This window comes from Pinus tabuliformis, chromosome 3_2, assembly GCF_031772625.1.
Source record: "Pinus tabuliformis cultivar Carrire ecotype Pingquan chromosome 3_2, CPIR1, whole genome shotgun sequence".
In the NCBI taxonomy this organism is placed as follows: domain Eukaryota; kingdom Viridiplantae; phylum Streptophyta; class Pinopsida; order Pinales; family Pinaceae; genus Pinus; species Pinus tabuliformis.
The window spans coordinates 471,260,439-471,285,664 of NC_142302.1; the positions used below are offsets into that span (position 1 = coordinate 471,260,439).

Below are 25,226 nucleotides of genomic sequence, written 5' to 3' on the forward strand. Positions count from 1 at the left end.
CACCATTTAGAAACCACCCTGTCAACATATGACTAGGTACCTCCCGCCCAAAAGAACAAAAAATATACTCATATGGAGACAGGAACCTTAAGATTTGGGTGTGACATTTGCATGTCAAAATGTTTTTATGAGAAAAACAAAGCAAATGACAGGAACCTCCTCCTCAAAAAAAAAAGTACATTCCTTGATTTACATACGAACACTGAAATCAGGTACTCTTAAAGGCAAATTCTGCATGCCGATTAAATAAAAAAATTAAGTAAAACAAAAACAAAAATTTTAAAAACAAAGATGTGCCCTCCTCCAAAACTCTAATCCATCACTTCCCAAACACACTTATGAACTCAAAAGAACAAAAAGACACTTCAGTTTTATCCTTTCATTATCAGATTGAAGGATGAAACGATACAAAAGTGAAGAAGAAGATGGGGATTTCAGTGCCATTTTTCTTGCAACAAATTCATGGACAGCAATAGATAGTGAAGAGGTGAAGTGAACAGCTGTTTTTGATGTTCAAATCTTCCATTGTGGGAATATTTTATCAATGTTTTGAGCAATTTCCGATGGTGAGAATTCATTTTAAAAAAAATATATCTTGAAATCTTCATTCAAATTTCTCCACAATGGCTTTCTCAAATTCCCTGTATCTGCTGCGGGAATATGTAGAAAGGACAAGGGGGGCCACGGATGCTGGGGCAGCAACATTTGTCCTCCACATTGGATGTGTAGTTGTACTGGAGTTAAAGCTTATTTTATGCATCTTCCCAAAAATGGTGTTTAGTTTTTCTCGGCAACTCTGAAGACCCTAAGAAACTCCCTAAAGCACAAAGGGAGAAGGAAAGGGTTGATGATTTGGCACCCAAGAAGGCAATCTAACTAGCACACCCTAATGTCAATGATAAATGAAAAGAAAGAGATGACATCTGATGATGAAGTTTGTGTTGCTGAAAATGTGTCACCAAAATCACCAATAACATTCCAATTACATCATGTAAGACAGCTAAAATGGGTGCCATTTATGATATGTTTGTGAAGCACAAGGACAGTGTGATCTTGTAATAGTGGATTTTTTCTTGCATGTGGCATAACTTTTCAATGCATCCTATTCACCCTATTTTGAACAAATGGTTTGTGTCATTAATGATGGACCAGCAAAGCAGATGGAAATGGGTGGAATTTATGATATGTATGTGAAGAGAAAGACAGTATGATCTTATAATAGAATATTTTTCCTTGCATGTGGCATAGCTTTCAATGCATCCCACTCACCCTAATTTGAACAAATGGTACGTGTCATTAAAGATGGACCAGTAAGGCACATAGTTATGAGGAGCTCCAAACTGTTTGGGTTGATAAGGAGAAAGCATTCCTTGTGAAGGCAATGCCACCATTAAAAGTGTCTTGAAGTGTGGATGTATGTCCCGTTGTTATGGATGGTTGGACAGATTGTGGGAATTATCCACAGATAAACATCATTGTCTTCTCCATATCATATCCATGGTTTCTAAAGGTCATCCACTATTCCAATCAAGAGAAGAACATTTTGTTCTTTATGGACCAATTATCTGAAACCATTGCAAAGGTGGGGCCATCCAATGCCTGCCCAAATTGTCATTGATGCAGCCTAATTTGCAAAGCAGCACGATTAAGTCTAAAAAGAGTACAAATTAGTGTCCATGCTTTACATTATTGCTAATTTACATTTACTTTCAGTTTTATTTTTTCCATAGATCTATTTTCCTATACTTTAAAATTTAAGATTTGTGTGCACCTGATGTACACCTAGACACATCGTTTAGACACCATGCACAATGCAATCCTCAGAGAGTGCACTAAAATACATAGATACTTGAGTGGATTCATATACCAATTGAACATGGCTGCAACATTCAGACCTTTATATGCAACCACCACCATTTCCAAGCCATTTACCACAGCATGCCAAAATGGAGCTTCTTAATCCTATGATTACCATATTTGCAACTTGGTCATCACATTTTGCTTAGGTGTAGCATTTACTTTTGGATTATCATTATTGGGTGGACATTAAATTTGTTGTCAATTTGTAGAGCCAATATGTAATATGCCCCATTATGTGGATATAAAGAGCCTGTGTTTAGGTAAGATTTACGAGTATATGGACTATAAGTGTGAGAACTTAATCCAATTACAAATGGAAGAGATCCCTTCTTATGGCTACAGTTGAAAACATCTATACATGGGTGCTGGAATAAATTGAACACCCCACTTCATATGGCAACCTATGACATATGACCGGAAAGAGGCCTCCTTCCCAGCATGGAAAAAAGTTGAATGGGTTTATGAATGTTGCTAGAACAATTAATCGCTCTACAAAAGAGACATTCAACATACTTTCTTTGATTGCCAAATTTTAACATGGACGAAATGCGTTTATTTCACCTGCTGCTTTTGAGAGATGGGCATAGTAAAAAAGTATCCACTTAATTGGCAATGGCTTCATGTTGTTGTTGCTCCTATGTCACAGGAATTTTCTATACAATTTCTCTCTCAAGTAGCCAATTTCTCTTCTTGTGAGACGAATTGGAGCACTTACTCATTCTTCCATTCAAGAAGAGAAAACAATTGGGCTCTAAGAACACCAAGAACTTAGCCTATGTTCATAGCACACTTTCCAAAAAACCCAAAAAAAAACACAAGGTACAAGGAAGCTCCTATCCAAATATGGGGTCAATCCATAAAAGATGTCATATGTGTGGACAAGGAGCAACAACCACGTAGAATTATCAAGATACCTCCAATTACCATCGCAAAAGAGGAGCCTATGCTTGAGAACAATGATTACTTTTGGAAAGGCCATTGACAGAGGACCTTAGTGATGCCAATGATGATCAAGAGGCAGTAGAACAAGAAGATTTGCTTTGAAAAATCAGCTATGTTATTTTTCTTTGTTTCTTTTTTTGGATATGCCATTAGGCGATGTTTGAAAGTACTTGGTTTAAAACTCGTGATCTATTAATGAGAATGATCAAGATTACTGATTTTCTAACAATTGCATGGTTGTCCAATGCTGAATGAGAATTTTGATTCACTGTTGAGAATTTTAAACTGTGGATTCAATGTTTTTCAATGTGTAGCAGCACATGTACTTCATTTGTTAATTGATCTAAGAGACTAAAACACGGACCTAATAGAATTTCATGTTATCCTACTTTGGATAAAATCTGAAGAAATTCTGAATCAATCAAGATTTCAATTAATGTATAGCCACGTTGCAACAAACGTCCACCCAGAGAGCATTCCGGTACTGAAAATGCCTTGAAACACTGGAACGGGTACTGAGCACCTCGGAAACACCGCTGGCTGTAAGATACAACATTTCTAAATCTGGAAACACTAATGGTACAGCTGGAAGCATTTCCAAGGTATTTCGGCAATCTCCAATAACGTTTTGGGTGGCTTTTTGGAAGTTTCCAGGCCCACCGATGTGTTCATGAGGGGGTTGGGAACCATAGGAAAATATCGACCTGTCAGCACCAATTTCTATCCTTACTTTCTTGCTCATTTTCTTGGATGATAATGTGTATTTCATAAATATCAAAAAGAAAAATAAATAAATAAAGAACTACCTATATATATAGAGAGAGAGAGATTATTTTTTATATACTATGTTACCCCCATGTACCCATTTTGGAGGGGTCAGTTTCCTAGCATTCCAATTTTTGAAACTTGTACACATTTCCATGTTTCGTATGACTTACATGAATAGGCCTTTATGTTTCATGTGAATCAGCCCATGGAATTTCTTGCATATGGGATGAAATAAAGTTAAGTCTAGGCATGATGGTTTTCAAGTGTTGTAGCCCTGTATTTTGTCATTAGTAATCAAATACAGTAGTAGAGTAGGTATTATGAGCTCCAAATCAAGTATTTCGAAGAGTGTTGAATTGAGAGGTCAGGCATTCATCCAGACCCTCGGGACCTGTATTTTGTGTTAATAATTTTGGCCATCTAGGCTCAAGTTAATATAAACTTTCTTTATCACAAAAAATTATGCGACGTTAATATATTAAATTCTATTTTCAATATTAATAAGTAGATTTCAAAGTGGAGATCAGGATAAGGAGCGCTAGGGTTTTTGCATGCATTGCATCTCCTGTCGCCTCTGTCAAGTTACAGCACACCTCTGATGCTCCTGGAGACCATGTTTCTGGGGAGCCATTGTTTCGGCGTGAATCCAGACTCCAATCATGGTAATGGTTGCACTGGATTTCTCTTCAAGTGGTTTCAGCCTCTTTCAAGATCTCTGATGCCCAAAGTCTATTTAGTCTTTTCTGACATAGTAAGGGTGGCAATTTGTTTGCAGATGAGAAAGGAATGGCGGTCTGAACCTTTCTGTGCAGACCCGAGCGTGGTTCAGATTACGAGTGTGCTATGGAATGTGTAGCTGGGGTCTTATGCCTACTCTACCTGCGCAGCCATGGTCACTGAGATTTTGCTCATTGTGGAGAAAGCGACGAAGATAGAAGGTGTCGTGCGGGATTCTTACCTTGTGGAGCTACAAAGGCAAAGATCCACTCAATTGATCTGGCTTTTGTTGAATGAAGCCCTCCTAGTTGTAGATCTGTTTTATATCCCCACAGATCTGGTAGAGAAACACTCTAAAACTACAAATCTGGAGGAATATTTTCGAATCTCCTTCCAAACTTTTGCAAAAACCCAAATGGACAATTGCATCTCTAAGAGGTTCGAGCCTCGAATCTAGTAAGAGATCTGAAAAACAAATGCAAAATTCCAAAGGGTATATCAGAAAATCTTCAGAGAGCTTGATTTATGAAGGCAAATTTTTACAAGATGACATCCAGTTACAGGGCTATGACATCGAACGTAACTCCACCATCATCATAAACTTGAGGTTGCAGGGAGGAAGTCCATGAATGAGTAGCCACAATGCTCCAAACCCTAGAAACCCTCCAGGCTCTATTTCCCTCAAGGATGCATTGAAGGGAAAGCCTGTCGCTTCAGCTAATCAGGTCCAAAATCTTCCAGGTCCCTACATCATCGAGCAAATGGACAAGGTACCGGCTTTAGAAGTAAAAGCCCCAGAGGTAAAATCATATTTTGATGAACAATAAACTATGGCTTTGGTCTATCGTTTTAATGGATTCTGGCCAAAAACTGAAGATTTATATCAGTGAGTATACTCCTCTTGGACTGCAAATTGTGACATATACTTATGCTCTATAGGCTTCTTCGTCGTTCAATTTTTCTCACATCAGGATGTTGGTAAAGTTCTCAACGAAGGGCCATGGTTTTGGGGCAGAGTTGGGCTCTTTGTCACCCCTTGGTTTCCAAAGTTTGATGCTAGTAGCCAAACCTACCTCTACCTTTTTGGCACCACAAGGTTATGGAGTACATCAAAAATACTTTGGGAAAATTCAAAAAGATAGATTTGGAAAGAACCACAAAAGGTATTTTTACCTTTGCAAGGATATGCGTAGAGATCGATCTTAGCAAGGGTCTTCCAGATCGTCTTCTCTTAAAACATGAAAATTTTCAATTAACACAGGTATTAGATTATGAGAATACGAGATTCAGATGTCAATATTGTTGTCAAACAGAACATTTGCATAATACATGTCCACAAGCTTAACAGACCCCAAAAAAGAAAGAGGCAAGCTTCAAAGCCAAGGAGATGGGAGTTCCCTGACACCTCTGAAGAGGAAGGAGAAGAACCTGAGGAACAGACTCAAAACACAGAAGCACACACTCAACCTGGCAACCAAAATATTGGAGATGGAGGGGATCAGTCAGAAACTGTGGAAACTAGTCAAAAGGGCCCTGAATCAACAGAGATCATAGTCGCTGAGCAGCAGAAAAAGCAGACATCCACAAAAACTAAAACAGGAGTCATAAAGAGACCCCATGTATCTGAGAGCTCAGACTCTGACAAGGAAATCACCTCGCAGTCAAATGGCAATAGTAACACCAACTCCCAAGCAAGGTGTTTGACAAAAGGTGGAGAAAAAGAAGGGCAAAAGGGGGAAACTAGGTGATTATTATCACAATTAGTCCCGACAATCTACGTAATTTTTTATATTTTTTGCTATTTTGGTGCATCAGCCATCAGGCTTATATGATTGAATGCTTCCAAGCATCTGCAAATATGTAATTTTGTTCTTTGAATAAAATTGTGATTTTTCTTTGGAAAATAAATCACAAAAATCATGCAAAATACTCCCAGTTAATTTGAGTCATTGTGCAAGATGTGTTCTTAAATCATCTAGAGGATTTAAAAAGGTTGACTTGGGTGTAATATGTTGTCTAAGATGCATGAGCAATTACTGAAATTGTCACAAGCCACTTATTTAACTGAAGTAACTATCCTCCATATGCATTAAGTGCTTTGATAACATTCATCTAGTGGACACCTGCCTTGCAACTACTTTAACAACATATCAAGAAGTTATTAGGGGGATGATGCTTCGAGTGGAGTAATTATCAAAATCAAAGAAAGATTGTGATTTTGAAACCCAAATTTTGGGAAAGGGCAAGGAACCAAAGCTCTTTGTACCTTTATGGTAGTACTTCATATAATTCATAGTGACACTCTTGTCTCTTATCATGTGCCAAATATATGAATGTATAAATCAAACAAAGGAGGATCAAGTTATCATCCATCGTGACTTTTATTGAATTTATTAGAACATTTTGATTTCTAATTTATCAAATTTGATTTAATTCATTTTAAGTTTGACCCATAGATATAAAAATCTCTTTTTATTTTATTTTAAATTTTATTTTCATTGTTAGTTGTTGACTTTATCTTGTTAAAATATTTTAGAAATTAATCTAACAGTCATATTTCTAATATTTTTAAAATCTAGTTGTTAGATTCTAACCGTTATACTATTGTTCTCTACATTGTGCTCTCTCTATTTAAACGTATGCCATATCTGCTTCTCCATCTTATCCTGACGATGAACCACACTTGATGGTTCGAAACGCGTATAGACCAAAAAAGTCTTCTGTGGTTTTTTCTGAAAAAATCTTTCTTTTATACACATTATAGATCAAAAAAGCCTCAATTCAGAGATAAATCAAAGAATTTTGCCAAAACTTGGGTAGAGGAAACCAGCTACAATTTTTTTTCCAGCAGAGTTGATTTGGAGTATCACTCGACAAGAAATACTGGAAACCTATCTGGTTTTTTTCATTTCTACCTTTTTCCAATCAAGCATAGCATTTAAATTTCCATGGCATTATAAATAATCCCTCGTAGCTTCAACTAGTGTGGATGAGTCATTTGAAAAGTTGTATAATTGGCTCACTTTGGGTGATAAATGTGGTTATCTACATTCAAACAGAGCCACATAAGAGCTGTGCAGAGAAACCCTAGTGGCGGGTTGGACATTTGCGAGCCATTGTTGCTGCTTTTAGGCATTTCCTTTCGCCACTTCTGTACCGATCTTCTATAACAGGTTTTTTCCCTTCGTGCAGGTGGTTTTTTGCATGGAGTGGGAAGCGAGGCAGTTGGATCCCTAGCTGCCATCGCCCCATGGTCCATGCTTCACAATTTTCTGGAGTCAGCGTTTAAGCATATTTCTCTGGCGGGCATTTCAGTATTTGCAGGTTTTATAAGCGGTTTGGATGCTGGCTCTGGGATCGATTTGGGGTTTTGGCTCGTGGGTGTCCACATTCACACTTTGTTTTTGGTCTTGCATTGCGGATTTGCTTGGCCAGACATCTGCATCTGTGGCCAGTTTCCATGTATAGGGCCCTGCGGCCTCTTCTTTTGCTGTCGGGGGTCTACATTTTGGGGTTTGTGATGAGAGTATTCTTCATCCTCAGTGGCATCTCTCTCCATGCCCAACGGTTTGTCTTTGGATTCATGGTTGCCATGGGTTTCTCTTGGACTTAGTGGCACTTTTTATTTTTTGCTTTTTATTTATGCCTGGGGCCTTCACTCTGGTCCTGGCGCTCGCCGACCGGTTCTTTGAAGTTGCTTCTTTTTCTTTACAGCCTGGCTCTGCTCCTATTGGGGTTTCTGCTGCTGCTGTTATCAGCCTATATCTGTGGGATTTGCGCCATTCTTGATGGGTTTTGTAGATAGGTTTTCGAATGTATCGACTGCCTATTTCTGGGCTTTACATGGTTTTTTTCTTTGGATTATTCTGAGGGCCGGTGTGCCCTGTATCTTGTATTTTGTATCGAACAGTTTTAGGAACAGATTCGCATATACACATGGTGTCTACAGAATGTTATTTTTATTTTCATTAATGAAAATTACAGTTTTTTTCTATGGGAGGGAGATTAAAAAAAAAAAAAAAAATAATAATAATAAATAAATAAATAAAAAAGAAAACAGAGCCACATAATTATAATCACTGCAGAGGTGGCACATGAAATGAGATTTGTCTGTAGATCATCCCAACAACTTTACAGTGACTGTTTTAGACTCACAGATTAATTCAGAGTTCTCACAATGCCATTTGCAGCATTATGAATGGGCCGGTGCCTCTAAACCAGTGTTATCTTTTCAGCAATTCATTTTTAAAGGTATCTGAAAAGCATCAGATTCAAGCAAATGCCACATCCAATAAATAATGCAGTCATCACAAAAAAGAGAGGAGAAATAAATAAGTTAATAACATACAAGTGCTTGTGCGAAGCTTCAGGTATATTTCATCCACACGACCTCTTCCTGACCCTTTACTTAGCCTATCTTGGAGGGAATGACGAAGTGCACCTGAAACAAGAAATAGTTGAAGTCAGTGGTGGTTGCACTTTTCTGTCAATGAGCAATCTCAGTAGCAGGGGCATGAAGTTTTCTACTTTATGAAAAGACATGAGCTAAGAGCATATAAGACAAACATTCATTAACAAAGAAATCAAAAATGAAAAAATGTTTAACAAAATGTTTCAAGCAAGAAAATCCAATTATTTTGTGTTTTTTGAGGAAAAGATGAAACACAAGCTTGACAAAAGTAGAAATTTAATTGAAAACCAAATCAAAACATTACTTGTTACAATCTCTGGGAAGATTGAATAAGTTCACATTAGCTATACAGAGGGCATAGAAGTCCTTCTAGAGAGAGGTACAAGCCTCACACTACTGTAAATATATTAAAATAAGTGATGGGTGATGCAGGTGTCCAAAACAAATAGGGTATATATCATATGCTCCAACAAAGCAAAAGAATAATCTTAAATCACATTAATGAAGGTAATGTACTCACTGGCAGAAACTTTCTGAGACTTGTTTTCAATTTGGAGAATTATTGCCTTGCTGCTAACTGAATTGTCTCATTGCAAATCAATTAAAATTGGTGCACGAGTTGCTCCATTTTCTCCTGTAGGCTGCACATCAGAGACAAATGAGTAGGTCAGATGAGGCAAGGCCGGAAAACCCCCATTGAAGTGGGGGGGAGGGAGGGAGAGGGTAGACTACAATACTTTTACATCGGTAATTATTCTAAACTTGAGATAAATGAAAAAAACACAATTATATGTATACCAGCACAGGATGACCAATCAGACTATTTAGTACAGCTGACTTTCCAGCACCCTGCATATAACCATAGATCAAATAAATTAGAATGATTCTATATCATGTCAACGAAATAAATATGGAATACAAAAAAATTATTAAATGGTCTAAAATCCTTGGATAACCAGAAGATATCAAAAGGACTAGCATTCATGATTTCATCCTAGAATCAACATTACAGATATGACTGATTTAAGTCCAAACAAGATTTTATAGTGATGCAATAAAGTTGACAATATTAAGCAAGAAGTAACTCATGGCGTCAGACATTGATCTCACAATAAGATTTTCTGGCCTGTTTGTTGAAACTAGAGAATTAGGATGGTATAACCCAAGAACCAAAATATGACAACTTCAGAAGGGAATTGGCCCAAGCATCACAGAAACGTCTACTCTTAGCAAAGAAGCCTACATGATGCTATGCACAACAATCCAACTTAAAGCGAACCATTGCAAGTCAATCTGCCGATATCATAGGTGCCCACAATCCCTGAAATAGGCGCATGTCCATGTCCAATAAGACACGCATTGTATTGAATTTCAGCAGGGCATCCAGTTTGAGGGAACTTTGCAGAATGACTAAACAAAAACAGAATTCGTTTGATTTAACAAGTAATTCCATGCCATTGGGACTAAACGCATAAGATTATAGCTCACATTAAGAAGTTCAAGGTCTCCAAAACCATTAAAAAAAATTCAATCGTTCTATAAATTTATGACTCTGGAACACAAATATATGCTACTCACATGCGTTCCGGGTTCAGACTTAAACCTGGGTTCAAATTTTGATCAAAAAGATTGCAGAATTGCACAGAAGATAGATTGAAATCTTCACTCGCAGTGTAGTGTTAGATCACGCAATTAAAGGAAATAAAGCTATGGTAAATGCAGTCATCTTGGCAATTACAACAAGCCCCACTTGAAACCGTTTCCAGCCTGTGATATTGAACCCTGTATGGTATTTTCAGAGGTACATAGCATATGGAACGATCCATAGAAAGCCAATTTCCTCTGGTGATTGAGTCCCAATAAAAGAAGATCCACTACCCAGCATATAGGATGTGTTCTGTGGGAGAGATGTGCATTGAAAATAAATCATGGTAAAACTTTTTCGCTGACTGAGGCCCATATAAGGAACATCCAATCCCCAAAATATATATGGGTTCTATAGGAGTGATGCACCTTGGAAAGAAATCATGGTAAAACAAGCTCACCGTGTGATTTAAGCCAGAGTTGATTTTACTTCCAAATTTGTCATAATGCTCTACGTGATAGCACATGTCAAGATTATTCTTGCAGATTTCAACATTTGAAATGAACAGACCGAAACAAGCTGATAACGCCGAATCGAACAACAATACATATAATCCCAAAATTGACATGTGGAACTACCGCCGATCATAATTGCCAGAAACTAAACACAGATCAATTACCGACCATACAAGATCATGCAATAGAAATAGCAAAAGGCCACAGGATCTTCCAATTACAGACCCGATGTCCGACATTCGAAATGATCAGATAACATCACACATAAATAAAGCAAATAAAGCAGAGGCCACGATGTCTTACAACATTGCCGAGGGGCACAACGTTGAGGAAAGTAGAATTCCTCGTCGACGACTCCTCTACTTCTTCGTCTGCCAGCAGGGCAGCGGCCTGCTGCATAGATTCTGAAAGCTGAACCAAATTCTCCATGGCTTCCATTGAATTCAACGAGTTTTCCACTTTGACGGATCTGCGACGGATCGAACCCTAGCCTTCTCGAATTTTCCCTATCAGCTCCAGCCCAAACAAGATCCCAACCTTTGTTTTAACAAAAAAATGAAAGCTATCACAAACAATACAGGCTGGTTCGTTATCAGATCCCGATCCGGATCCTTTCCCTCTCAACTCCGGCTTTTGGCATACCGCGAAACCGCCACAGCAGCTGCTTCCAGGGACGAGATTTTAAAAAATATAACCTAATCCTGCCTGGAAAAACAATAAACCCTACCTGCGCCTGAACGATTTTCCAAAATATCGACAGCAAAATCGCCGATCCGCAGCTCATTCCATAGTCGATTCGTTACTACTTGTCTGTGGAGATAATCGTAGTCGTTAGATGAAGGGGGTGGATGAGGATCAAAGCCCCTTACCAGGCCTGGAACGCCAGCCAAACCCTCACACGATCCCTCCTTTCGAAGGAAATGTTGTTGGTCTTCTTCAGCTTTTGAATACATACAAAAAGATTGAAATGAAATGAAATAATGGAGGAAGAAAAAGTGAGTGGAGCTTGCAGGGGTGAATTAAAAATAAAAATAAAAATATTGGAAAATTAAATTGATTGAAAAACATGGGGAATTTCTTTTTCATCAAATAATATTACAACTTGTAGCAAGAAATTGCCAATATTTTTTTATTTTTTTAAGCGTGTGGAAATCAACCATCAGGGGACACAATGACCGCTTTTACGGAATGAGGCGCCAATTTTATCGACTAAATTGACCGGGATGTTTCAAAATTCCATAGACAAGTTGTGCCGACCTCTAAGTATAGTGAGAACTCTACTATTTTGATAATTGTGCGGTTATTTTCAGGAAAAAATTGTTTGTGTAGTTTAAATGTTTTATGGTTTTTTATTCTTTCTTTAATTAGTGTAGTTTAAATGTTTTATATTTATTTTTTCTAATGGATTTTATTTAAAATTTGATTTAATATTTTTTAATTAGCGTAGTTTAAATGTTTTATATTTAGGTTTTTCCTAATGGATTTTATTTAAAATTTGATTTAATATTTTTTAATTAGTGTAGTTTAAATGTTTTATATTTATTTTTTTCTCATGGATTTTATTTAGAATTTGATTTAATATTATTGGAATGGTATGAATTGTTAATTTGGATGGATTGAATGTTTTTGAGTTTGCTATGTTTTAAATTTATTTGTGTATTTAAAATAATAAAAATGGTCAAGAATGTATAATTAAATTATGGTAAAAAAGACCAGAATTTAACATTAGATTTCATTGTTGCATTAATATTAATTTTCAATAATCTATTTAAGGAAAAAGGTTAAAGTCTTTGTTCAATTAGGTAATATAATGGTAAAATTATTACAATTAGCTCATGTATAATCTTGAATTTATTTGTGTTTTAGAATTCTCAAATTGACCTACCTAAAAAGTTTTATATTTGCAGAGAAAAATAAGGTGGCTCTTGTTAAAAAATTATGTGGTTACTTTGCTTAATAGACTTGGGCCCACTAGTGGTGAGTGAGGAGTTTCACATCCTTACCTATGATTCAAATGTTATGGATTTCCCTCATTATGTGGACCACGTTCTATTTCTATGGGCCACTCCAAAAACTTAGGGTAGCCATGGTGTACCAAAAAAATGCAAGGATTGAAATTATGGCATCAAAAAGTCATGTCTTGCATATATATATTGCAAACTAAAACCTAATCTCATGTTCTCTTTAAGGCATGTCATTCTTTGCAAGTGATATGGCATCGATGTTAGTTTTTGTGTTGTAATAAACGAAGAAATCAATAAGATTGTTGAAGAAACGGAACACAATTCATTCGTTTCCTAGTTAGGATTTTCCCTAGTTGCCATGGTAGCATGTTGTCACTTTATGATTCCACCCCCTTCCCTATATAGTTAACTGACATTAATGATGGTAGCCCTTGCATTCAAAGTTGTGTGCATTCTTCATATAAGTTAATTAATGTTATGTCTATCTCAAAAGGACACTTGTTCTACTTGTTAATTTTGTGGGTGGGTTTATTTTTCCCAATTAACATCTTCTCTATTTGTATTAATCTCAAAATTCTCCCCCCCCCCCCCCCAAGTGAAGTAACCCATAACAAGGAAATTTCCTTCATGGATTTTATCTTGCTCCCATAAAAGACTTCCATTCCATCTTTCTACTTTAATGACACTATGTTAACTACAATAGTGAATTAGAAGATTATTTTATGGAATACATAGTGATTTATAGATTTACTTATCTTTTAACCAATGCTAACAAAATTTTAGTATTAGATGTGATTTTTCTACTCATTCTGGAAGGATCCCTCATGTCTGAAAGTATTTTTCATCCCATAATTTCTCTTTCCATGAACTAGAGCATTCATTAGACATAGTGGATTTTGTTTATGAGAAAAATTGATCTCTTTTATGAAGATGTGGAATCCATGTTTCACATATTGAATCATTATCCTCAATTCCAATTTGGGTGATAATGTCCAATCTGCCTCTTGACTCCAAACATTGTAAATCCCTTAAGGCCATTGGTAGTACTATTGTTAAGTATAATAATATGACACCCACTAAAGATGTGAGACTTAACAATGTTTTTCGTTACTCAAATTTACTTTTATGTTGATTTGAAAGGATATTTCTAAAATATCAGTGTTAGAGTGTGAAAAATATCATTACATGCAAGTAATGGATTACAAGTATAATGTTTCCTATTACAAGTCTTATTTTGAGCATAATTATTGGTAACACATTAGTCAAAGGTAAAACTTCTCATGTAAAAGACTGGAAAAATCACAAACCCATTTGGTAGAACGATTATGTGTTTAGCACCATTAGCTATAACCACCAAAGATCAAGAGGGTTTTAAGCCCTTTTAAAAACCTCACTCCACTCCCCATGGAGAGTGTGGATACCTCAATGTACACATTACTCTTTGCTAAGAAGGCACCTCTTTTGCAAGGAAGAATGTTTCCTCTTACTATTCCCTAGGGGAGGACTAAAAAAAATAAAAGATGGATCATTTCGACATTTCTTATTCTTTTGTAAATATATAGACAAAATTCTATTGATAGTTGTAATAATTGCATGCGTTATGAGCATAGGAGCTTTTCCAAAATTCCAGCGTTCCTATCTTTTACTAATTACATCTTTTTGAATCCACACATGTCAAAAACCAGCTGGCAAAACTGAACTATAGAGTCATAAGGTGACCTTCGGAATACATGGCAGTTAAGGCCACTGTTGACTGAACTTCTCCATTCTCAACATGCAACATATCCACAAGAGACTTGTATAAAAAAAAAATAACAAACTAAATATGTAGCACTAAGTATACCAATATAAATTTATAGGAAACACATAACTAGATATACATATATGAACCAAAGTTAGTCAAGGATGATGATTGGCGAACTAGGAGACTCTGCAACTTGAGAATTGTTATGAGTTGATCCTAGGTTGGCCAGAATTACATTGAGAAGCACAACATTGACAATTGCCTCCTCATCATTTGGGGCATTAGAATCAGTGCCTGAATTAGAGACTATAAAACGCTCCACACGGGTTAACCTGATGACAATATCATCTAGGTTGTATCTGATATCCCGTAGTATAGTTTTAATTCCTCATGTTCTGCAAAGAGCTTATAGTTTTCCACCTTTTTGTCTTTAATTACCATGTTGAGCAGTGTCTCCATTTGACGATGATGAGTGAGGGAGTGTAAGAGGTGAATTCTTCTTTTTTCGAAATTTATCAGGGTTGGGTACCCATTTCATAGAACTTCCAGCAATCTCTCAATCGAAGAAGCATTTCCTGTCGTCGAATTCCTTTGCTTCTAGATTTAGTGTTTCTTACTTGACTTAAAGGGGCGCGATGTAAAAAAAAAATGTGATAAATTCGCACGCAAAAAGTTGCTTATGCCTTGAGGAAGATGAAGTCGATGCACCACCCCATCACGTTGGAAGTCAACGTCTCGGAGCCATTGTGTACCTATAATGCAAACAATTTCCTACAAAGACTACAAGGTGAAGCCCCACCTAATCTTGGTACTTGGGGGAGAAAATGTTGACTCATATGTAAATATAAGGATGATAATTACCAGACGAACCTAGAAAGTAAAACACTTCCAACTTGTGAAACCTATAAGAGGGATTATTGCTTCTACCAGAAATGAAGAAGCTTGGAACACGATTAGATAAGTAAAATTCGTGGTAAGGGAGGTATAGATGGACAACCTGAGAACCTCGAGGAGGAAGAGAGATAATAGTGACAATTTTATCTGTAAACCCAATTTCAGAGCCATATAGAAAAAGAACTTGAATACCAACCCCACATACAAGAACTGGATAGTCAAAAGGCACTCATGATGACTTCGACGCTTGTAAGGAGTTTGGGATAAGACCACCACAAGTTCGAAGGATGGCCCAGACCCTGTATTATGTAAAAACAACACAAAAAATATTGGTGATGAACCCACTGCCAAAAGACAAGGTTAAAGGAAATAAAACAACAATAATAGTTATCGCAAAAAGACGGGGGAAAGGAAGGTTGTAAATGCCTGAACTTTACCCAAAAATAATGGAAGAGTTGTGAGGCGACCCTGCCCAAGCTAGAAGGGCGCCTCTAGAGATCGACCAGGTTGCTCTCCACTATGAATCATACAAACAACATTTCGCCACCCTGCCAACTTTCGATGGAATATAAATAACTTTGCATGGTTGTATAACATGATTCCATAGAACGAGATTAAACCTTGAATCCTACGAATTGCTACCCAAGTGTTATAGTCGAACCTGAGCTTAGCAAACCCGAGACAAAACCACATGAAGAAGTCATAAATGAGCATAAAGCCTCTCTCAGAGTGATTAAACTAGAGAGCCAATTTGCCATTGCCAAGGTTTGCCATATCTATGCCAACAGAAAGAATGATCGTGTTTGAGATCATGTGACATGCAATTCCTTTGTTCTGTGAGCGAGGGCATTTAATCTCCCTCGCCCTTACCCTATAGCACGGTGTATGAGCCCTCTTCGTTGCCACACACTTCTCATGCAAGGGTAATGTTTCTCGATCTAAAGGACCGCCAAACTTCAACTTGTTTGTATTGCACGCATGTCTGACCATGTTTGATCATGTTGACGTTTCAAATCAGGAGAGTGGCCTAACCTTATTAATGAAACTCAATTAGAGTTAACAAAGACCCCTACTTTCTTAAAGTAGGGTAAGATTGCTGAGAAATGTTAAATTGAAATGATAATGAAAATGAAAATGTAAATGAAGGTAAGTCTTTGTATCATATGACCCTTCAATTGATTAATTAGAAAAGCTTAATCTCCATTTAACCTAGTATTTTAGCCAAGGCAATAATAGAAGAAGAATATTATAACCTAGTAGTTTAGCCAAGACAATAATATAAGAAGTATATTATATTTTAACCTAGTATTTTAGCCAAGACTAAAATAAAAGAAGTATATTTTTCCTAACACTTCCAAAGACATTGTAAGAAGACATTAGTTAGGTCCTACCCCTCTAGTTTTTATACATGTGACCTTTTACAAAGAAACACACACTGTTAACCATTAGGTCCACTCAAATTATATACAATAAACTCATATTTTAAATATAACTCAATATTTATGCATGGATATTTTTACAATAAAGTAACCATCCAAGAATATTAATGACCAATATATTTTTCATATAAAATACATATTTTTTTTAATTTAAATTGGAAAAAAATATAAATCACTTCAACACCATTATATCTTTCATAAAAAATATGATTTGAAATATCCCCTCGAAAATTGAAACTAAAATAAACATAATTAAAAAATAATTACATGACAAAAATTTATCTTATGTGATTTCTACCAAAAGACTTTTCTTAATTCATTATAGATCTCAAAACCTAATTCAAAAATAACAAAAAAAAATTAAATCATTGTAAAAATATCAATTTATAATAAACTTATAATTTAATTATAAATCAATATTGTTGCATGCATCATCCAATGAAATATTATGTAAAAATCGCCCTACTTGCACATACTATCTACAATTTCCTTTTTTTTAACACCATATTTTTATATTTACAATTCTATTAAAAATAACGAGAAATCACCAAAACACCCCTCTATCCAAAACACCACACCGCCTCCCTAGTGGAATACTAAAGGTATTCGAAAAGGACAGAACACCTTCATTAATTCACCTTTGAGTCCCTTAAAGCAAAAAGACCCTCCGAATTTTCGGAACACTAAACTTAAATTCGAAAATCAAAACGGTGAGAGGCTTCGTAGCGCTGTTAGCATAGAGAAAGAAGCGAATCGACGAATTTGAATATTTTGGTTTCCCCGTGGACGGCCTTAACGTGAAATTGCGAATTGATGGACTCGCACCATCCACTATATGTCACGCTTTTTTGGTGGGGAGCATCAATGTTTTGAATTCGGTTTAAAAGTTGCGATGTTGCTGTAGTTGTTAGCCAATTGGCGGTGGTTAGAAGGTCACTCAAGTTTTCCACTTCGCGGAGGGTGGTACGCTATTCTTGCAAGAGTTGTATATTGTATGAATTTCCAATGATGAGGATTCCATAGTGGTGTTTTATTTTATTAATAATAAATATGGTAGTTAGGTTGAAGGTGTTTTTTTATTGTGAGATTTTATGAGATAATATTTTAGAGAATTGTAGGTTGATATTGTAGAGTTTTGCAAGTCGATATTGTAGAGATTTTTCATGTGGCGATTTTAAAAGTCAATTTTCTATTCATTTAACATAGTCGCCTTTCTTTTCGTTTAACGTCGTCAATGTTCCTTTGCACCGTAATATGCAAATACTAGTTATACAATATTGAATATTGATTTTAGATTTTTGTGATTCATATTAATTTTGAAATTATCTTTCACATTAATCATATCATTAATTAATATTTCGAACCATTAATATAATGTATTCTTAATACAAAACATTCATCCTCAAAACAAAATTATTATAAATAACATATAAATTTAAATTTATTATTTATTTAAATTACATATAGTTAAATGGCATATAGATTCAAATTTATTATTCATTTAAATTACATATAGTTAAATGACATAAATTTATTATTTATTTAGCGTCTAACCATTTATCAACTCTACACTATGCAATACTACCTAAGTAAATAAATAATATTTACACTTCCTAAACTTTACCATGTTGGAGAACCCCACAATGTTCAATACTACGGAACCACGCATATGCTTGGAGATGATGTGAACGACCTTGAACATCCAATTAAAACAGTTAAAAAATTAATTTAAAATAGTCGGTTTAAATTTTCCTATTTGTCTATAGCGTTTGTTTGTGTCACTCGGTACCTTGAAATAGAAAGAAACTTCGATCATAAGGAAACTCTTTTCCTTTGATTCAAAGGGTCAGATCATACTCATGAAAAAGTATTATATTGACTTTCTTTTATATTCAAGAATAAAAGGGGTATAAGTGTTTGGTAGGTCCCACATAAGTTTATTTTAGACTTTCACAGTTAACCACTGCCTGAGTTTGTACCGTGATAATTCTTTGAAGTTACTACTATTTCTAAGGCATTATTAAGGTCCTGTAAGGTGATGCGGATAAGATATTATTAATGTCGGTATATTATTTTAAGTGATGTAGATAAGATATTATTTAGTTTAAGTATTGAATTTTATAATTGTTAGATGATTGTGTAATAATGTAAATTAGGTAGTCATTTAATATGATTTTTGTATAAACACAAAAATTTCATGAAAAAATAGTTGATTATTATAAATCTAAAGTATGTATTTAAATTTATTTTTTTCCAACTCTTTATTTAAAACAGAGTTATAATAATCAATTTAAGATAAATGTGTGATTCATATTTTTTTAGGTTATAATTATATGATAAATTATTAATTTCTGTCATGAATTATTTATTTACTTGAATCATATTTATCTTTTCTCTCCATTTCATTTTTTTTTTTTTTTTTTTTTGGGGGAAGGGCATCCCCAATGAAGAAGCAACATATTACTTTATATACAATATCTGTACATCTGAATCCATACATCTATTGCGTCACACTTGACAGCAACCCAGCATGAGACAAACATCTGTTGCGCGCAGGCAACTCAACAAATACCAGCGGAGTGGCGAGACGAAATGGATACATTATGCTGCGAAGCAGCGCTTCATGCAATGTGGGTCGAACCTGGGTGGGGAGGCCATAAGCCGGCCGTCCCAACCACTCGGGATTCCCTCCATGTTTACTCGACTTTGATTTAACCAACCACCAAAATTGGGGATTTTTGTTTTTTTGTTTTGTTTTTTGTTTTGTTTTTTTGTTTTTTTTGTTTTTTTTCTCAGTCATAACTAAGGATTTATATTAGATTAAATATGTGTTTGGATTGTAGAGGAAATTCCAGATTTACAACAAAATTCCTAGTGGTTCAGTTTATCGGTATGGGATAGAGGCTTACTTTTTATGTAACGCAACTACAAAAGGATTCCAGAGTTATGTTCCTTACACTATTTACAAAAAAAGAAAGTACCAAAATTATATCAGTGTTTTCCCACATTTATCTAATAAGGAGAGAGAGTATTATCCTCATTGATTAGGCAGACATTGGGAGGTTCTATATTCAAGTTAGGAAGAGATGGACTTGAAGAGTTGATAGATATAGCAGAAGAGGAAGTTGATGGAGATCCTTGCTAACCTAGGCTTTTCACTTCTTCAATATGGCTCCTTAAGGTGCTAATTTCATCCCCCATACCTTGCAATTGTTGCCTTTGAGCAACCAAAATGTCCATAGTAGAAGTCCACTATGTTCCCAATTGACCCCGCTGGAGCTAGAGCTCAACAACCTCATTCTGCATGTCCATAACTTCCTTAGAATTACTGCATTGTTGTCCCTTTCCTTTGCAAGCTAAATGCCCAACAATTTTTGGTTGGGGCTACATTGTCGACTTCCCACATAAATAGTCTTGCATTAAAAAATAGGGGAGAGACAGATAGGTACAAATATACTCAATGAAAGAAAAAACAAGATTACGATATAAATGATCGCAAAAATGAGAGAGGATATCAATTCAAAATGAACCATAAGGGAAGGTGAATGAGACAACAATGGACCTTCTAAGGTTTCCAAACATTCGTAAAGCTATGAACCTAAACAAACAATTGAGAAAATTGGCAAGAGGACCTAAGAGATAGGGAGAAGGCTAAAGAGATAAAGGGGAAAGAGAAACAATCCCTCTATCTACAGGAAAATCCACATGGAGCAGGGCACTCATGCAAGAGGAGGTTGTGATAAGGTAAGTGAATGCCATGTTAAGTGAAGATCTAACTTTGAATCCGGAGGAAGCTAGTGTCATCTAGATTTGGCATAAGGAGTATAGTCACACAAAAGGGCAAGAGGGAATGCCCATTATTGATATAATCTAACCAACTCATATAGTGATAGTTGTTGATGAGGATTGCCACCATGTACAAGAGTGGGACTTGTGGGAGGGAGGTCCTATTATGGGATTGGGAAATATTGTTCTTTACCATGGATATTAAGGTTACAAATATCATTCGAACTGGCTAGGTTGGCTAGTGCATCGACCCTTTTATTATTGTGCCTCAGAAATTGTAGAACTCGATGTGGCATTGGAAAGAGGACGTAGAAGGCTACTACAGATCACAATTTCAGAACTGGATGATCTGAAATTACAGAGACACATCAGATTCAATATCAGGCTTCTACAAAGTGAAAAAAGGTGTGTAGTTTTTTTGTTAAATTTTTGCGTAAGCTTGGTTTAACGGAATTCAAAGGGCATAGTAAAGCATTATTATCGGTAACTGATGCCCTGAGGAAAGAAAATGCAAACACCTAGTAAGGAACCTGAAAGCTCTAGCATGACTCATGAAGAAGAGGAAGAAATGCTACATGATATATCAAAATTACAAGAACAAGTGCAACAAATGTCACGCTCACAAAAGCTAACAGAAGCTAAGATAAATGGTGTGGAATCTAAGATAAATGGCGTGGAATCTAAGATAAAGGGCATGGAAGCTAAGATGGATGATTCGAAGACAGATTTGAAGAGAGACATGGCAGATTTGAAGACAGATTTGACAAATTTTCTACAAGAAATACTTACTAATGGTGAAAAGGTTGTAAAGGAAACTCATGATGTGAACAAAAGTAATGTTAATCATGATTCCATAGACTCTAATGTTGGATCGAAGACCCACCATATTCCAAAAATCGATATGAGGAAGTTTGATGGCAAGGATCCCGCCACATGGATATTATAGATGGAGCAGTTCCTTGATCTCAATAATGTGCAAAACACACAAAAGGTACGTATGGCAACTGTATATTTGGAACCAAATCAGTTTGTATGGTATCAATGGCTTTGCTCTCGTACAAAAATTATCACTTGGGCAATTTTTACGGAAGAATTGATAGCACATTATGAAGATACAAAAAGCAACACTTTTTTTAGCCAATTGATAAGTCTCAAACAAAAGGGTTCAGTAATGGAGCACATTGAGGAGTTCCAAAAATTGAACATAAGGGTAAAAGATATTCCAGAGGAGCATAGGATTGATGTGTTCATAGGGTCTTTAAAGGATAATATCCAACATGATGTTTGCCTTTGGGAACCTGATTCATTAGAGAAGGCATTCAGGTTAGCAAGAAAAATGGAAAGCAAAATTATGGCAACCAGGAAGCATACCACTCACAACTATAAAGATGGAATTGTTGTTGCCCCTAGTCTTCCACAACCTATAAGGTTGACACTACAACAATTGGAAGAAAAAAGAGCAAAAGGGCTTTGTTATAGTTGTGATAGCAAATACACTAAAGGTCATAAGTGTGTTGAGAAGAAATTATTCTACATAGGTTATGAAAAGGAAGAAGAAAAGGAGCAAGAAAGGTCAAAAGAAGAAGATATACTCCAAGAACGAAGCCTAGATGAAGAACAAATAAATCTGACCATATCTTGTAATGCATTGGTGGGAATTACCACTCCTCAAACCATCAAGATAGAAGGACAGATCAAGAAGAAAAAGGTAATAGTGTTGATTGATTCAGGAAGCACCCACAATTTTGTTCATTGTAGGGTAGCAAAAGAATTGAATTGCTTCCTATATCCAGCACCAGAGTGTCAAGTGATGATTGCAAATGGAGGAACAATAAATTGCTCTGGAAGGTGCCATAATATCAAGCTATCCATGGGAGAATATGTATTGACTAGCCCAATGCTTTCCATTCCAATGGGAGGTGTTGATGTTGTACTAGGAGTCCAATGGCTACAATCCTTGGGTACAATAGCTTTTAATTTTCAATAACTTTTCATCAAATTTTCTACGGAAGGAAAGGAAGTTGAATTAAGGGGTATTGCAGGGAAACCAGGAAATATAATCAGCTCTAATGGTATGACAAAGCTTCTAAAAAAGGAGCAAAGAGGTGTAATTGCACAATTATGTTCGCTAGATGTTTCCACATTGGAATCATCTATTTCTCCAGATCTCCAAAAAGTCCTGGACAATCATTCCAAGGTATTTGAGACTCCCAAAGGTCTCCAACCTATGCGTGATCATGATCATGCTATTCATCTGATTCTAGGAAGTGTTCCTCCAAACATCAGGCCGTATAGATATCCCTATGTCCAAAAAAGTGAAATTGAACGTATGGTTGCAGAAATGTTAGAGGCTAGTATAATTCAACCAAGTCAAAGTTCTTTCTCTGCTCCAGTAGTATTGGTGCATAAGAAGGATGGATCATGGTGCATGTGTCCGGATTATAGGGAGCTCAACAAGCTCACTATTAAAGATAAGTTCCCCATTCCTGTCATTGATGAATTACTGGATGAATTGCATGGATCAATTTACTTCACCAAGTTGGATCTTCGTTCGGGATATCATCAAATTAGAATGAAGATTGAAGACATTCCGAAAACGGCATTTAGAACTCATGAGGGTCATTATGAATTTTTGGTCATGCCTTTTGGCCTTACCAATGCACCTTCAACATTTCAAGGTTTGATGAATTCAATTTTCAAACCATTCCTTAGAAAATTTGTGTTAGTATTTTTTTATGATATACTAATCTACAGCAAGTGTTGGAAGGATCATGTTGAACATGTTGACAAGGTGCTACAACTATTGGAGGAGAAACAATTATATGCAGAAAGATCCAAATGTTTCTTTGGAGTCCAAGAGGTGGAATATTTGGGTCATATTGTATCTCATGAAGGAGTTAAGGTAGACCCTAGCAAAATTAAAGCCATTAAGGAATGGAAAATCCCCACATCCATAAAGCATTTGCGAGGATTTCTTGGGTTGACAGGGTATTATCGCAAATTTGTTAAGAATTATGGGAGAATAGCAACACCTCTAACAACATTATTGAAGAAAGATGCATTTTCATGGACTCCAGAAGCAACAAAGGCCTTTGAACATCTTAAAGAGGCAATGTGCCAAGCACCGGACTTCACAAAAACCTTTATTGTGGAATGTGATGCTTCAGGAAATGGAATTGGTGCTGTTCTAATGCAAGATGAAAGACCCATTGGTTTTGAAAGTCGTCCAATCAAGGGAAAGTTTTTAAGCAAAGCTATTTATGAGAAGGAAATGTTGGCAATACTCCATGCACTTAAGGAATGGCGACCCTACCTAATGGGAAGACACTTCAAGGTAAAAACGGATCATGATAGCCTTAAATACTTTTTAGAACAAAGATTATCCTCTGAAGAGCAACAAAAGTGGGTCACAAAGATGTTGGGTTATGACTTTGAAATCATCTACAAAAAAGGGAAGCAAAATGTGGTGGCAGATGCACTCTCAAGAAAGGATGAGGATGTGGAAGCATTGTTGTGTGCCATTTCTATTATCCAACCAGATTGGATAAACGAAGCAAGAGAGCAATGGAAGAATGATGAAGAAGTGTGGGCACTTATTCGAAAGCTACAACAAGATTCCAGTACGTCTGATACATTTAGCTGGCAAAATGATTCATTATGGTACAAAGATCGCTTATACCTCTGTAAGAATTCCCAGCTAAAACAAAAGATTCTTATGGAATTGCACACTTCTCCCTTAGGAGGGCACTCAAGATTTTTAAAAACTTACCATAGGGTTAAGAAGGAATTTTTTTGGGATGGCCTTCAATCAGATATTCACAAGTTTGTGGCAAAATGTTTGGTTTGCCAACAAAATAAAGTTGAAACAATTAAGACACCGGGTCTATTACAACCTTTATCCATTCCAAGCCAACGTTGGGAGGAGGTTTCAATCATGGTGGTAGTTGACAGACTTACCAAGTATGCACACTTTTGTGCATTATCACATCCATTATCACACTTTTGTTTTTTTGTTTTTTTTCTCAGTCATAACTAAGGATTTATATTAGATTAAATATGTGTTTGGATTGTAGAGGAAATTCCAGATTTACAACAAAATTCCTAGTGGTTCAGTTTATCGGTATGGGATAGAGGCTTACTTTTTATGTAACGCAACTACAAAAGGATTCCAGAGTTATGTTCCTTACACTATTTACAAAAAAAGAAAGTACCAAAATTATATCAGTGTTTTCCCACATTTATCTAATAAGGAGAGAGAGTATTATCCTCATTGATTAGGCAGACATTGGGAGGTTCTATATTCAAGTTAGGAAGAGATGGACTTGAAGAGTTGATAGATATAGCAGAAGAGGAAGTTGATGGAGATCCTTGCTAACCTAGGCTTTTCACTTCTTCAATATGGCTTCTTAAGGCGCTAATTTCATCCCCCATTCCTTGCAATTGTTGCCTTTGAGCAACCAGAATGTCCATAGTAGAAGTCCACTATGTTCCCAATTGACCCCTATGGAGCTAGAGCTCAACAACCTCATTCTGCATGTCCATAACTTCCTTAGAATTACTGCATTGTTGTCCTTTTCCTTTGCAAGCTAAATGCCCCACAA

The 25,226-nt window shown here is 36.1% G+C and overlaps 1 protein-coding gene across 1 annotated transcript in view; it reads right to left on the reverse strand.

The window, feature by feature from the left end:
* Nucleotides 1-11,791, reverse strand: part of LOC149181342 (dynamin-2A-like) — a 58,731-nt gene extending 46,940 nt beyond the window's left edge. The window contains 5 exon segments of the mRNA XM_089416578.1: nt 8,636-8,728; nt 9,219-9,339; nt 9,497-9,547; nt 11,102-11,335; nt 11,526-11,791. Coding sequence (XP_089272704.1) covers nt 8,636-8,728; nt 9,219-9,339; nt 9,497-9,547; nt 11,102-11,236 — 400 coding nt within the window. The 5' untranslated portion in view covers nt 11,237-11,335; nt 11,526-11,791.
* Nucleotides 11,792-25,226: the final 13,435 nt, after the last annotated feature.